The following is a 16497-nucleotide window of genomic DNA, read 5'->3' as shown; positions in this document are numbered from 1 at the left end:
ACCATGCTCGCTCGCAAGTGCACTGAAATATTCTCGTTAAACACAACGATTTCGAGCAACGTCCTCTCGATCATCTGGTTGCAACATCCTTAATAACGAACGCCTGTCACAGCACAAAGAACTGGAGAACTCGAGAACACGATTCACTGGGTCGCATTTAGCACGGCGAGCCAGACCATTCCACCTTCCGTGTTTCATTGTTCCAACATATTCGCGTTCGCTATTAATAGCAAAACCAATTGAAGCATCGTGAAAGTAACCGACCGAGTCGCAGTAGCTGTTCAATGGAATCCCGTGGCTCGACAATCGGAAGCACAAACCGAGGAAACTGGGCCAAGCCTTGTTAGCCTGACAACGTTTTCAACGACCAGCGACTACGGACGTCGACGATGCTTCTCGCGAAAAAAGATTTGGCGAGAATAAACTAGGGAAACTCGAAGTAACATTACAAACAAGTTAAGATGTTCGACTTCTCGTAACTTTTAAAATCGATACGTAACTTCGCTTATCAGTTTGTTGACAAGGTAAAGAGTTCTTCTATATATTCTGTAAGATTCTTCTATGGCCAGTACGTTAGTTTCTATAAAAAATATGCTCGGCGGTTTATTCCGCGCAAAGTTCAAGATTGAATTTCCTTTTTAATTTGCCATCACAGTGGCAATTTATTTGTCTTCAAAGTCTGACGGCGCCGCTGTGGCGGGCAGTAAATATTTATTGCTTCGACTAGCTGCTAGTGCCACCAGAGAAATATGCCGCAAAGGGTTAAGATGTTGGACCATAAGTAACTCAAATAACCCTAGCTCGCTATATTTCTTCGTAAAGACGCGAGTTCGTGACCAGAGTATCAGAAATACGACGGTACATCTTCCGTGATGGTGAAAACCGAGGTTGATCCGCCGAGGACGAAATAACAGCCAGTATGTATCATTTCCGGCGTGGTCGACTGTTATCCTTCGTTTCGAAACTTTCTCCGAACGCAAACGCTCCATCCAGCCGCCGGAGGAATCGTTCTAGGCTACTGACCCGCTCGGGAACACCTTTCTAGACTACTCGGACTGCGGCATAAACCAGCAACGACAACTAAATAACTCGTAGTTCCTCAACCGTTCAACGAAGACGAAGTATTAATAGAACGCGATGTTAGAAGCCAGTCAAGTCGAAGCAGAGGCTGATCGAGTGCTTTGAAAAACTCCTTTGTCCACGAACAGTGACAACCTCCATCGAAACCAGTAGCTCAATTATATTGTAGTACGATACGCTACGTAAGCGAGAAATGTTTCGTTGCCAGTTCGTGATCAAATTGTCCTCATCTCGCTGAAACGTGTCAGTTGACCGTGAAACGAGCTCGTTTCCTCGGACTCGACCGTTCACGATGGAAAACTCAATACGGAGAAGGAGGCTGAAAAGAGAGAGAGACTGGGCGCGGTTATTCCAACGCCAGTCGATTCGCGGCTTTACGCTACAATCTCGTTTAGTACGCAATTCATCTGTACGAATTCATACATGTGCCTCTTTTACACCGATTAAGATCGACCATGTAACTTCCGTTACACGACGAATATGCATTACCGATTATTGGTACAAGGCACTTTAATCGATTTATAACAACAATACACGAATATCGATGAAATTTAGAAATTAACGAGAAATCAATGAGAGATTAACCATCAAAAGCGATACCAATCATTTTATAGAATCGACGAATAATAAGAAATTAACGAAAGTACGCATTATCGAGAATTCTTGTAACGAATACCGCTCGCGAGGGTATCGAAACACTTTGATAGATTTATATTAACAATGACACGATTATCAGCGAAATGTATAAAATAGAGAGAAATTAATGATCAAAGGCAATAATTATCATGTTCTTGTAGAGTCAACGATCGATGATACAAATGATAGGAACGACGCTACAAACGCTATTTTTCTTAAATTTACCTTTCGATTCAACGTCGTCAATGTCGTTCCTATATGATGGATAAACTCGTACAAAACAAATCATCTGCTTCTTGAAAATTGAACATCGCTCGTGTTACCTAACTGTAAGTAACGAGGTTGAGATATTTACGATAGACGAAGATGTCTTAGAGTCTCTTAGAATCGAAACTATCCTGAAAAACGAAAAGATGCCAAGATCTTTTCACTAAGAAATATAATCGAATCGTCTGGCTGAATAAGAAGAGACGAACGGGACATGTATCAAAGTTGTATCGTTGAAACTGTTCGATGTCTAAATTGGTCTCTGTCCTCGAACTAGTTCGGATAAAACAAGGTTCTGCGTTCTGTACTGTATATATTCAGAATCGGCGAATGGCACAGCAGCGCGCGAACGTTGTTACATTGTTTTACGATCGGCCGTAAAAACCGACAACGGAACCGGCGACGAAGAGGACGAAGAAGAAGCTTGCAAAAGCGCGGCTTTTCACCGTGAACGGCTTCGTTACCGACCCTTCTTTTTGCCTCCTTTCCTAGGCCGATCCTGACTACGAACGCTACGACTATAAGGAAGGTTAAAGACCTTATCTCCGCGAACCAGTTTCGATCGAAGAAAACTCGCCGCGGAGACGAACGTTCGCGTGCACCGGTTATTGCACGCGTGGATACACGACAGAGGGCCTTCCTTCTTCTCCGTGACTCTCGCGGATCGTCGAATCTGCTCGACCACGATCCGCGATAACTCGTGCGCGTTCCACGCTCTATTTTGCTCGCAGCCCGCAGCTACGGCGACCGGTTGCAACGCACCGAGTCTTCCTTACTAGGGAATACGACTACGCGAACATTTTCCGCGTCTGCCTGCGTTCGCCTGCCTCCTAGATTTCGTAACGAACGTGTCTGTCGCGCGGTAAACGCTTTCGTTCTGTATTCTTTCGTATTAGATCGATGCAGATGGAATCGTTTTCCCACGTGAAACTTTAATCGCAAATCGAAGCGTCATATACTCGGTTAAAGTAATTTTTAAGATCTGATCGAATACGCCTTTCCAACGATCGATTAGTCGCCTTATTACGGATTTGTGTTAAGAAGTTCGATAGGTTCGTATCGTTCGATCAACTGATTCCGACATATCCGAGATATTAGATACCCGTTATATCTACAGATTCTTTGTTTCATTTAACAGATTTGTGCCTTAAGAATTGTATTTTTATTATCGTCAAGTAATAATAATTGTTCTATTCTTCGTCTCGCATCGAATAACGATAGAACATGGAATCGCGTTCGTTTGACTTTACCGATCCCACGAATAAATGAAGATATACCGAACTGAAATTTCATCCATTAACGTGATTTCCTTTGACGATAGCTTTTAAGGGTTAACTTCGAAAACTAATTTGCCGTGGGCCGTGCAAAGTTGACCAACCTTTCTCAAACGAGCCGTTCGCTGGCGTTCAACGATCGGTCGAGTTTCGACTGAAAATTCGCGGTGCTATCCAACGAATGTTTCACCTAGCAACAAAGTTTCCTCGTGACAGAAGGTAAAAACGGAACGAAACCCTCGCAGACACCTACACACGGTGCGCGCCACGATCATTAACGACATTCCGGAACGTTTGTCGCCTCCGGACTCGAAACTTCATACGCCACGAGACGCTACCTGTGCCCGTGGCGTGGGTCGGGTGGCGATAAATTTTTCAAACGACGAACAGCACGCGACTGCCCTTAATCGTTCTCTCGCTCCTCGATCGGCTTTGTATCTGTCGGCATTCCCGAGGCGCGCACGTGTACGCAAATATTTGAACGACGAGCGATAAACTCATTCTGACGCACACCCCTCGTTCGCACATAAATATTAGACGAAAACTGAAGTACCTGTGCAAGATCGTTAAGAAACTAGCACACCTTTCAGAATTATTATCTCGTTTGAAATCTTGCATTATAAGAAGCCCATATATTTGATACCGTAACTTAACATATATTAAATCGCAACTTAAGCAACTCTGCGGGAGATCATTAGGAAATTGGTAAATCTTTCGAAATTATTATCTCGTTTGAAATCTTGTCAATTGTAAGAAGCCTATATATTTAACATTATAGTAGGAAGCTCCTCGATTATATCACGTACAACTAAATTAGATTTCATTTGACGACTATCGCAACGAATCTCCACGTTCATATCGCTACTTTTCCTCTTCTATCTATCGTTACTTTGTTTCTTACCATTCTATATCTGTCTATAACGTATCTATACCTTTTATAAATCTACAATTATGCTATAATTTAAACAAATAAGTGAAGAATCAATTATAAATAACTTCGAACGCAACCAATAGATATCCAAATACTTTCAAACAAGATTGTACACGCTGGTAACTCGTGTCACAGTTTCATCCGCAAGACCACCCATTCTACCATTAACTTCCAGATGATCCCGTCTTCTACAGCCGATAAGCATACGATTCCAAGGACGCTTTAGCTGTACAGATGATATACCGATCGAGTGGACGGGAAAAACAAGCGGCTAAGCTGCAAATGAATAAGCTCTGTGAATTCGAAACGAACGCAAATAATCGATGATTTCGTTGTGGCGTCACCGGTGTATCCGTTCTCCGTACTTTTAGTCCCTGACATTTTCAAAGCGTCTTTCACTCTCTTTCTCTACAACCGAGGCGCCTATAGGGCACGCCTAAACCAGGTCGACCCGATATAACTCTTCTCTCGGTTTCCTGTCTAACGCAATAAACCGTACGCGTGTTCTCTACACGTAATATCAGGCTCGGGACACGCCTGCCGGAAACAGCGAGAAATGAACGAAAATGCGGCATTTTGTTCCACCAACACGGTGAATCCGTGCATGATTCCTGACCAACTATAGCTGTTCGCGTTTAATCATCGCGAACGCCTCTTGCAAACAAGATCGCGGAATTTTATAGAAAGTTCTTCGATCGAGGGATTCAGATGGTAAACGATAGTTAGATAGGTAGGCTTGAGAAAAATCAAGAATCGATTTTATTAGTGGAATATGCTGAAAAAAATGATAAAATATCGTAACCCGTAAGTGTAACAGCATATTTATTCGTGAACGTATGAAATATCAATAACTATTTTATAGCGTAATTTGTTATTCCACAGAAATGTATATAAGAAGAAAAGAATCTTATTCGTCTTATTATATCAAATTATGTTAATATTCCGTTTTAATTATATTCGCGTTATTCTGTTTTCAAAGTAGCTCTTAAATTGAATCTCTTGACGTAGAATGTATTTATTTCGCGGTGAAGTTTGGTGGAATTTCATTTGAATAAGAGTAGTAAACGACAAAGTTACAAGAAAATGGGAAAACGTCTTTTATTAGTAAAAACTTAACCTTTGCTCCTGGTACTTACATTTTCCACTCCATCTCCTCAATCGATCACTTTATGCGGAATAGCTCGAACGTCGTCGAGTCGCGTTGATTCAACCTTCGCTGATTAAAGTAGGCGGGATATTAAGAATTCAAAAAATGCGTATCCGTCGTTTGCCGAATGTGGAGTTTGATCGGCTATTTATAAAAGGAGGACGTAATGCCATTGAATAAAGAATTCTCACTCTGGAAGATCGCGAAATGAAAAGAAATTCTCACGTGTCGCGATAGCGTGACTCGAAATCGATCGAACATAGGATTTAACTGACTTGTTTCCTGCCTGTTGCAGCAGCCAGCGGCGTGTAATGCGTAATATCGGGCTAGACGTGGTCACCGTGAAAAACAAGGAAAAAGGGGAGAAGGCGCTAATGCGTTGCAGCGGCGGAATTGTGCAACTCATTGTCCGAATAAAACACCGAACAAGATGCAAATCGAATTTCTGTTTAACCATACAGACGAGTGTTTAATCCACTCACAGTGTTCGGAATTTTGAGTGGTCGTCCGTTTATGGCTCGGACGGGCTCTATCCCTTTTTTTAGGAAATTCCGAATTACATGTCCTCCCCGAGCTATAAACCTAATGACTCCGGGGTCAGATAAAAAAACGCCGGGAAAAATTCCAGCCGGGAAGGTACGAGGGACGGACGAGACCCAACGGCTGGGGGAGAGAATCAGCAACATACTAGGAAGTTCATCATCAGACATCGTACCGTGCGGGTGAAATACTTGACCCCCAACAAGATCTTACCACCGCCGTGTTCATAACATCAGACTTTATTTTTATACAACAAGCGCAAATACAGTGCTAGATTACTCTAACACTCGACCTATTAAACCTCCTCCACCTTGAGCCTTAAGTCATTCGAGGTACGCGATATCGACCAATCGGTTTGACCTGACCGATTGCTCTTTAGTTGATAACTCGCAACACACAGTTTATACGAATTGTAAGCTACGCTGATGAACGTACGGTGGCTCGCCAAACTATCTGAACATTTATTTAGAAAATTTTCATGTACGTACATAATTACACGCGTTACATGTGAAACATTTCGAAACGTCGTTAACGCTGTAAAGAGAGAGACGGGTGGTCATAATCGATACGTATGTTATATCGACGTTATATACATGAAAGTTTTCTCTTAATAAATGTTGAAAAATTTCGTCAGGCATTGTATTTAATACGAACCGAATGTTTTTCGTAGCTTTTATTTCTTAATTATTTAATTACGAATCTGTAATTTCTTCTAATGTGAAATACCAAGAGAAGGAAAATTACCGAGAATTTGCCGATAATGCTAGCTAGCAGCGTAAATATTTCTCTGCGCGAGAATAAAACGCTCGCGATTGAAAAGTATAATAGCACGATGCTCTTCCGGAACGTCTCTCATTTTTTCAGCGCCAGTCTTCAATGCCGACAGATTTCTCACAATCGGGAAGCTCAGGTGCCGTACGGAACTTCCTTCTGAAGAAATCCGAAACAATGTAACGGATGATTCTATACTTTCTATAGTATTGTACTATAGCCGATAGGCGCCATACTACGCGGAAGACACAATTCGTTGCATAATGCATGGAGAACGAATAGTATTCGCTAACGCGTGTTGATCTGCAAATAACACGAATTACCGTATGATCGCGACGAATGATCCACGTAGAAACGCAACAGCCGACGACGGACATGACGACGCTTAATTGCCTTCATTAATCGTTATTTCTCGTTGCGACAAGTTACGTGCTTGCAGCCATGCGACCACGTTTTTTTACCTACGTCCACGTGTTAGGATATGGTTACGACATTCTGACAAATTGTCCTCCCGACGAATGAAATAATTTAAATACCGAGATGCGCATCTCGTAAGAATTTGTACGAAGACTATGGGAGAAGGATACGATAAGTTACGTTTCCTATTTTTTACAGGAAAACAGTTTTAAAATTTAGCAGTTAAGTTAGCAAAACTGTGTTTTGTTTGGCTTTGGAACTAAACGAAAGTTTTGAAATATTATAAATCGTAATATTAAAATATTGCTCGTTGTAATAATTATTGCGTATCCTTGGCTTTCATTCAAAATTCTTCAATTTATCAGCTATTTTCAAATGACTTACATATTTCGATCTAACCGATCGTTTTCATTTCTCATCGTGTCACGTTAAGCTTCTTCCTTAGTCATAAAGCAACGTTAAAATCAAAAGATCTCAACTCAAGAAGTAACTATCACGCTTTTTTCTCTCGTCTGATCGTCGTATGTTTGATTATTCTAATGTGTTCGTCAGACTACTTTGAAGCCGCAGGCTTATTTCGCGGTGAAATCAAGAATCGAAAGGAGACATCGGACAGCGAACGTGCATTTCATCTCGAATGACAAAACAAGTATTCTTAGTAGCATCGTCGGTTCTTCTCAGCTCGAAAATTCGGTTAGTCCGGTACTGCGTGAAAATTAAGAACCGAAAGAAGAAAATTAAGACCGAACGATCCTCGAGTGAATGCGCATAGGTAAATCCTGGTTTTTAGCGTGTGTAGTGGTTTTCACAGGTCAACGTTAGATACCTGTAGCCTCGTAAGAGACGCACAAACCGGTCCTAAGAAAACATAATAGGACAGCTATCGAATATAACGAAAAAGCTTCCGATTCCTAGAAACGAGTCGGTCAGAAAATCGAACGAAAGAGCCGGAAAGGATCGAATCGACTCGTCACGAACCATTTCAAACGGTGTATTTTCCAATTACACGAGGCAAGATTATTTTTCTAAGGGAAGAAAAAGAGAAGTACGTAAGCAGGGGAACAGCGAATGCTTGATTCAAAACGATTCTTTGCCCGTGAGCTTTTAATAAACTGGAACCCCTTTGTGAGACTAGCTTTTCAATATCTTTCCTGCGACCAGTTCGATGGGGCGTATTGGTAGAAAGCCGGAATAATGTGTTGGCAGTTTATTCTTCTGGCCAAGATATAGAAGGAAAACGCTGAACTTTGTATTCGGTTGACAAAAGAATCTGGCGAGGCAACAGCTCCGCTCGAGATATCGGGATAACGAGGCACCACGAACCCCCAAAAGGAAACCGATATCGAACGAAGCTAGTTTTTTTATTTTTTTTTCTTTTTTTCGTTTCAAACGGACGACGAGTTATCAAACTACTAATGGGATTCAAAGCAACGGCTATCGAAGCGCATCTATTTTCAGAGATTTCTTCATCTCCGATGATGCATTTTCGTTCTCCGATCGACCGAGTTCAAAGAGCATTCCGTAAGGCGGCTGGTAATCTTTCGGTCGATCATTCCAGTCAAAGTGCTTTTCATCTTCTCTCATCTTTTCGAGATAAGCAGATCTATTTGGCGCCAGCTCTTTGAAGAAAGGGAAAATTCAATGTGGCACGCGAGATGCGAGCGAAACTGTAGTTGAAAGTTATCCAAGACCGATTTTTTCGAATCTGTTTAACGCTACTCGTTTGATGCCACGCATTTGCAAAACGGAAAACTTAATATGGAATGAAAAGCGTGAATGAAACTTCATTGAAAATTATCCTATTTCGATTTCTCAAAACTGTTTCATACCTCTCGTTCTATGCCATCCGGCTGAAGAAAGGAAAGATTTGTTATTTATGAAACGTAAGATACGAATGAATCTGTACTGAAAACTATCCAAGATCGACTTTGTTCAAACCATTATCTAACGCCATCTGTTCGAAAAAAGGAGAAAATTTACATAATAACGAAATAACATAAAACATAAAAACGAAGCTTCATTGAAAAGTACCCAAGTTCGACTTTTTCATTAGGATAGTATTACGAAAGTCGAGAAAAGAATGCACGCGTTGTATTACGCTCGGCCGAAGAACGTTACCGATAATGATCGTTATTGTGCATGAGAATTTCTCACTTACTCCGGCGCGCTTCGCAATAACCGCCAATAACGCAACAACAATGTGCATGCATAACGAGCTGGCGTTGCATGTACAAGGGAAACCATAAACATTGTTAGCCTGACGAAACAGTTGAAATTTACTCTTGAGAAACTAATTGCACGGGCGCAAAAATGTTCGTTGACAGGTTCTTTATATTAAAGAAAATACTAGTATAGTAATAAAATGGCTGCGGTTTCAAACGAACACCTCAAGGTAATCCTTCTCGCGTGCTTTAACGTTCTTCTCGTTTTTTCTAATAAATCTAGAGATGATGATATGTATGTTAAATACGTGCGTATACAGAGAAAATAAGATATTAACAATGTTAAATATCCACCCGGATATTCATGACGAGTGTCATGCTGCAACGACGAGAGGGTCACAGGAACGGTAATCCGAGCGACTACATATTACGTATATCGTTTCAGTTGGTTAGCTGGAAAATCCACAAGTGGCCGAGAAACCTACACACGCCATATACTCGAGCCACCTTCGACTTTGAATTCGCTTTATTTGTTCGAAGAATTATGAAATTTAGCTTAATAATTACCCGAGAAAATATTTTCGTTCTGTTTTCCTGTATTCAATAAAGAAACATAGGAAGTTTAACACTCGTGTTTTGGTTAGATACTTTCGAAAGATCCTTTCTTGGATAAAAAGATTACGTAAAAATATATTTTTACTTTTAACGAATTATACTCGTTGTAACATATCAAATTATGTTCCTACGTGAGAAAACAACGTGTAATTTCATCGATGTTGAACTCTCATTAACGTTAATCAATAGACATTTTCATCGCCAACAAGTGGCAGCAGATCGATCATCACGTGGAACTAGAGTTACGACATACATATATCATATATACATTGCGATGTATACAAAACTGGCGGGTCCTTACCTTGAAAATGAAACTCGAAGTTCCGCTATGATTGTTTTCAGTGGCTTCCAGTTCGTCGGATTCGCCTTGATTCCAAAAGTAAAACAGGCTGGTCGCACAAAGTCGATGATCACACTTTTCGATAAAAACAGTCAAAAAGATAAAAACACAACAGATTCGATGCTTCACAAATTTAACACAAAGAAGGAAAATTCACCCCGGCGAGTATTGTTAGTCGCGACGCGTAAAGCCTCTGATACTACACGATGCAATTTCGTTTCACGAGGGAAGAAAACAATGTACTTACGTGACGAGCCCGAAAACAAACAAAACTAACGCACGCTCGGCGGTTAGCGAGCGAATGAGGCTCTGTTTTCCATCGGTCCCACCAAGCACCAACCAGGCCAATAACCTGACAGCATATCCCTGAACGTTTTCACGACCTTCCCGTGCCGAGTCGATATAGCAGCGTACCTTATCGACCGATAATACAAACGAAAGATATGAAAGGTTTGTCTATTCTGCTTATAATAAATAGAATACGGAGTTTTATGCGAATTCGTATTTTTATATTTTGTTAAATATTATAATAAATACTGTATTTTGGACATCTTTACATATTATGTGCATTTTTGCAATTTTAAATTTCCTATAGATGCATAAAAATCCGCACTATTAATAAATGTTATCCTTAATGACTTTCAGTTTGTGTTTCATCGGACATAAGTATTGTCAGCATTAACGATTACGAATTGTTATAAAAAAAAATGTTATAGCAAGTACACACAGCGAATACTTCATTCAGAACTCTCTTACTATTCCATGTTTTTGTTTTTAACACATTTGTAAATTTTCGAATTTGAAATAAATAAAAATTCAAATTTAACTATGTCATAAAAAGAAATCAAAGAAACATACTTATTATATTTGATTACTTATAAAAAAACTTCTATTTAATCGCGTAAATATACGATATAGTTTTGTTACTATAAATAAATTGTGCTAACCGTTCATAATCGAAAAATTGTTTGTCGTATATGGTGAGATAGATAGCTTTTTTTAATAATATACAAATCTTTGGAAATAAATATAGATATTTACTTCTGGATGGTACGAATCGCACAAGAGTTAATATAGCCTTTAAATTTGGTGGGAAATTATTTTTTGTTTCAGAACCAAGTGTATTTACACAAACTTAAAAATTTCATTCTAAATATACTCTATTAATTTCCTTCTTTCACTACAGGTAATTGAAACCCCGGTAAACATATATCTCTTTTTAGTCATACTGACAAACAACTTGTCAATAGTATAAAAATGTCATTGGTACAAAAATTACAGTAAATACCATAAGTGATAGCTATTATAAAAGTAAAACATGTGTGTATGTGTGTGTGTGTGTTTTATACATAAAATATATAGTTTTTCACGTACTTTTAATACATATATGTATATGTAAACATATGTAATCATAACATACAGTTTGTGGTTTAGTAGCTGTTAAAAAATATGCATGTCTTTTTAGCATTGTAATTTTATGGCCAAGATTTCTATTACCACGCATTATAGATTTGTTTCAGCAGGTACAGTGAGTACACTGTTAATAATTATAATAAAAATTATACTTAAAAAGAAAACATCTAAAAACATCAAAAAAGAATATATGTCAAAAAAGAACATAAATTTTCAAAATATTATTTCCTAGAAAATAGTTGTAAAACGATTTTTATACATTCACACCATATTTATAACCATAAATATGATATTTCACTTTTCATGCAATAACAAACAACTCATCGCCTTAGCAAAAAAAGAAAAACAATAACTTCAGGCACTTTGAAAATATATTACATATTATTTGTTTTATACTTAAAATTAGGATATCCTAAAATTTTCAGCGATGTCATACATCCGTAATTCATTGTATAGTTTACGATTAAAATGCCTTTTTCTCATTTTAGACATATGTAAAATCTATGTAAAAACAGTTCGTATTTAAATGTAATAATACTTACTCTTCTAATTAAAAATTCTTTAACAAATTCTGATACGAGTTCCGCGAAACTACTATTTTTCTTCTTTCTTCATTGTTCTGCCTTAACTTTAATATTACATTTTTGGTCCATTGAATATTGCTCTCTTCGGTTTCCAACTATGATATATAATCGCGCAATAATGAAGATTTCAAACAATCTTCGATTCAATAACAAACATAAAAATTTAAAAAGCGCTTGAAAAATCGCTAAATACTGCGTAGGAATCGCAATTTTGTAATATCGTGAAGTATTACTAAATGATAACAATATTATCAAAAAAGAAGTTACGTTCCTACTATTCTTCCTGTTCGTTACGCTGAAAGATCTAGAAAACAAAGTTCAAAGCTATGCCAGTTCATCCGTACATTGTTTTCTCTCCTCTTCGACTCGTTGACGAGTGCGATTAAACGCTTCGGTTTTCAGGAAATCCACAGTTTTATACACCGTTGTGTTTGGAGGGGACTGAGTTGGTGGCAAACTCGAAGAAGTGAAATTTTCTGTTGCTTCCAAATCGAGATCTAGATATTGCAAAACAACAAGACGTCGATTCGAAGCAGGAATAAACGTGTTTTGATCTTGATAATAGTATATCTGAAACAAAAATTTATGTCAAATACAATCATGTTTATAAAGAAGAGGTATATAAAATATATTTTTATATACCTCTTCTTTATCATCGAAAGCATTATTATCTTCATCTGACGTCGATTGATGTCGATTCGAATGAACGTGAGTTGGAGGTGTAGGACTAGGAGCCGCTCTAATTCTTCCTCTTCCAGGTGGAGAAGCTAATTGCAAAGGTCCTATAATATGAATAATTTCTTTTCTCAAATATGGTGGTTGGGAAAAGAAAATGTAAATAATCATACCTTCTACGGGAGATTTATTCAATGGAGGTTTAAGCTTCCTGTTAATACTCGGAGGCTCGGCAGGAGAGTGTTCGGCAGAACTCATTTCCAAAACTGACACTGTCGGTCCTGGAGAAGCTTCATTACTAATGACCGATGTAGAATCGCTAGTTTTTCTTCCTGGTTTTAATTCCCGATAAACAACTGGCGGCGGTGGTGCCACTGTTGTTGGTACTGAAGTTGAATTATCTCGCACAAGTGGACTTGGTAAATTTGAATACGTAGCAGTTGCTGAACTCTCAGAGCGTGGACTCGACGGTTCCTCTTCCTGAAAGTCGTAGCGGAATACGCGTGTATCTTCGACATTACTTGGAGCAGCATTGGAGTAAAAATGTTTATCTATAGTGTTTGACTCGGGTGCTCCAGGTTGGTGAGATCTTGGAAAATCATATGATTCGTCTGTTACAATTGCAGTTGCGGGAGTCGATGGCGCAGGAGTCGCTGGAGTTGTAGGTTTTGAGCTTTCGGTAGCACCATCTAAATTTAAATAATTATGACCAGGATTTTCAGGTAACATATGAGGAGGTTTTGGTGGCCTAGGAGGTGCTGGTAACTTTTCTACAGAAGGTGGTACAATGGAGTCAACGATTCTTAATTTCCCAAATCGTTTTCGAACACTCCAAGAACCAATTTCGGCATCACTCGAACTATGCGGTTGTTTGGATTCGCCTATTATAAAAATATAATGTTATTCACGTAGTGCAATTAAAAACATATATTGATTATATTTACCCGAGGAAGGAAAAGTTTCCCAGTTCACGCTAGGCACCGGAGCAGTCCATTCATCGTCGGTGAAAACACTTTCCGCATCCGTTGTTGTAGGAGATCTAGAAGGGGATGGGGCCAATCGTCTTGGGGCATCATAATGTTCAGGTCCTTGCCCCAAAGCCGAATTAAGGGAGCTAGTATCATTTAACCGTCGACCAGAAATACATTCGCTAATAGGAATGTATGGGCCCGAAATAGTACTAGTAGGTGAAATCGGTGGGGATTCTTGTGTTTCAAATTGGAACACTATAAAAAGAATGAATAATATTGTATAAAATCCTATTATCTTATATATATATATATATATATATATATATATATATCTGATATATATTATTAATCTTATTAAGTTCCAGATATCTCAAATGATAACAATATGTACTTTGACATTGCTGCTCCTCATCTTGAGTATAGGCCTTTAAACCACAAACTTGACATACAGCATCCACCCACTTATTCATATCAGCTTCACTTTCTGCTACTAGATAATAAGTTCTTTTTGGTGTTTTAACATTGAACATATACTGATATTTTTGCTTGCGATTTTCAAATCTTAAGCCTGCATCCACCTATTTGCAAATAAAAGTGAATATTAAGACATAAGCAAATTCAGTTATGTAAGTCAGGATAAAGATCTCCAAATAGGTAACTACCTGTTCGCATTGATCAAGATCAATACGACCTTTTAATTTTCTACAACGTCTGTCTGTATAATACTCCAAAAAATATTGTCCAGGTAATTCTCCACTATGTCGAAGAGCAAACCACCTTTTCCTCCATCTCTGGAAATAAACAAACGTATCGTAGAAAATATTTAAAAAGGAATATATAAATTCTATATATTTAAGTTGTCATTTAAATTTAATTACTGTGCACAGCATAAAACATTGTCTGCACTGCGATATAAGCGAAAAAGTAATTAGAACATTAACATTCTTGGATAAAAATATCACAACATTCCATACTTATGAAACATTTTTCAGCATACGAGGTTAGAATTCGTAAAAGCTCAACGAACAAATGTAGACATAGCGATTTGACAAGCATTTAAAAATGTAAACAATAAAAAAATTGACGAACCGAGTAGAATTTCGAATTTGTTATTGTTCTATGAAATACTAACCGCTCGCCAAAGTTTGGTAGGTGGCGACTTAATGAGCCACCCTTCGTGCACAATCTCCTGGCTGGTTTTGAGTACCTCCATTCCTACACCCCGATGTTGGCTATGAACCTTTTAATAATTGTGCATTGTTAGAGAGTGCGTGGAACCACCGACAACAAGGATGGCACGCTCGTCGTTCATTTATCTATTTTCGGACGGCGTAGCAGCAATCTCACAGATATACCGACCATCTAGCGATCTCTCTTCGATGATGCACAACTAACACATCAACAACGTTCCACCACAAACGCGCATCATCAACGATAAACACCCTCTGAGGAGCTACAGAAGAATTAAAGAGGAACACCGAAGCGGGACGATGATACGTAGAGAAATCCGACTATCGTCATGGTGCCTCCATTACCACCACCATCTTGGCCACGCATGCCAAGCTATGTCAACCATCATAGATGACACACGCTTTTCTCGGCCTATATAGCTGTAAATGGCAAAATCAGACGCTCCAGTCTATATCGAATCCTGAATCACTCGGAGAATCAAGTTGTTGCTCGTGTTATGAAAATTTGTTTGGATTCATTTGATTAACAGAGCTACATGACGCATCGTCGTCTCGTGACCTGAATGAATGGCGCAGTGGTGCGTTCGAGTTGAAAGTTCTGACTGTAATTCAACAAAGCGAACAAAGGAATTACCGAGGAAGTTTCAAGATCGGCGTTAAACATGATCTTGTCTCTCAACATACATATACATGTATATGTTTTTGTTTGTATATAAGTGTCAAAATTCCATCTATACACAAATAACTAAATAAATCTATGTAATAATAAATATTGTTCTATACGATTCCGTATTATAAACTATTGCTTTCTCGCAAATTGCTATTCACGACACGTATTCAGATTACGGGCGGAATCATTCTGCATTCCAGAAATTTCGACCGATTCGCGACTTTAAGTCGCGTGAACTCTTGCGGTTAAATAAACACTGACGTTCGTCAAAACAAGAAACATATCGATACAATTAACTAAGCTTATTTGCGTAAATGGTTACAAGCGGAATTATAACGAATGATAGAACAAATTCTCGTCTTGTCATATTTAATTGCAAACCGACAACGACTAGACACACGAAACTCAACAACTCTAAGCAATTACAATGATTAATAAGTACTAGTATGCAGATAAACGAGTAACAAGCAAAGCCGAGGTATATCGTTCGGCTAATTTGCAATTCAGTACTTAACGCGGTAGACGCCGATCGATATTTAAACCTGGCTTTCATTTCTGATTAGCGATATTCTGTTGAAGAGGTCACGTTCGCCATTCTACAAAGAGAAACCGAAGTCGAATAATCCATAAATCGTTTATTAAATATTTTGTTTTTTCTATACAATTCCGTCGCGATGGTAACATCGGTGTCGCAAACCAGCTGTTGAAACGAAACATGTACATGGGGTCGTAAAAAGATGAAAACGAATAGCGTAAATCAGGGGTTCATTCTACAATAAATATAACAAACACGTTTACACATGGAATGCTTCGC

The 16497-nt window shown here is 38.7% G+C and overlaps 2 protein-coding genes across 4 annotated transcripts in view; both read right to left on the bottom strand.

Annotated features, from left to right (window-relative positions):
- LOC117236851 overlaps positions 1-10494 on the bottom strand; it is a 92520-nt gene extending 82026 nt beyond the window's left edge. The window contains exon 1 of one of the 2 annotated variants that reach the window (XM_033500190.1): positions 10142-10494. The gene's annotated coding sequence lies outside the window, so the exon portion shown is untranslated. The remainder of the gene's footprint in view (positions 1-10141) is intronic. The other variant, XM_033500195.1, reaches the window with a different exon arrangement.
- An 831-nt stretch (positions 10495-11325) lies between these two features.
- LOC117236939 (GRB2-associated-binding protein 2) lies at positions 11326-15912 on the bottom strand. 2 transcript variants are annotated; one of them, XM_033500387.1, is made up of 7 exons: positions 14956-15912; positions 14486-14614; positions 14215-14401; positions 13797-14078; positions 13026-13733; positions 12820-12944; positions 11326-12747 (listed from the first exon to the last, which is right to left on the bottom strand). In XM_033500387.1, the coding sequence occupies exons 1-7, from the start codon at positions 15034-15036 to the stop codon at positions 12502-12504; spliced, it is 1758 nt and encodes a 585-aa protein (XP_033356278.1). In that variant the 5' UTR covers positions 15037-15912; the 3' UTR covers positions 11326-12501. The 2 variants fall into 2 exon arrangements, with proteins under 2 accessions (XP_033356278.1, XP_033356277.1); XM_033500386.1 differs by having other exon boundaries at positions 12820-12959; positions 14956-15904.
- Positions 15913-16497: the final 585 nt, after the last annotated feature.

This window comes from Bombus vosnesenskii, unplaced genomic scaffold, assembly GCF_011952255.1.
Source record: "Bombus vosnesenskii isolate JDL3184/JDL3185 unplaced genomic scaffold, Bvos_JDL3184-5_v1.1 scf7180000013352, whole genome shotgun sequence".
Lineage (NCBI taxonomy): Eukaryota > Metazoa > Arthropoda > Insecta > Hymenoptera > Apidae > Bombus > Bombus vosnesenskii.
Note: the sequence above shows the minus strand (reverse complement) of the source record. Positions and strands in the feature narration are given on the sequence as shown.

Bases quoted from the DNA above. Each gene is read 5' to 3' on its own strand.
- LOC117236939 (XM_033500386.1), bottom strand. From the start codon at position 15,036: ATGGAGGTACTCAAAACCAGCCAGGAGATTGTGCACGAAGGGTGGCTC. The intron at 14,402-14,485 runs GTAGTTACCTAT...ATTTGCAAATAG, and splicing joins ATCTTGATCAATGCGAACAG to GTGGATGCAGGCTTAAGATT. The intron at 12,748-12,819 runs GTATATAAAAAT...TTTTTGTTTCAG, and splicing joins CTTTCGATGATAAAGAAGAG to ATATACTATTATCAAGATCA.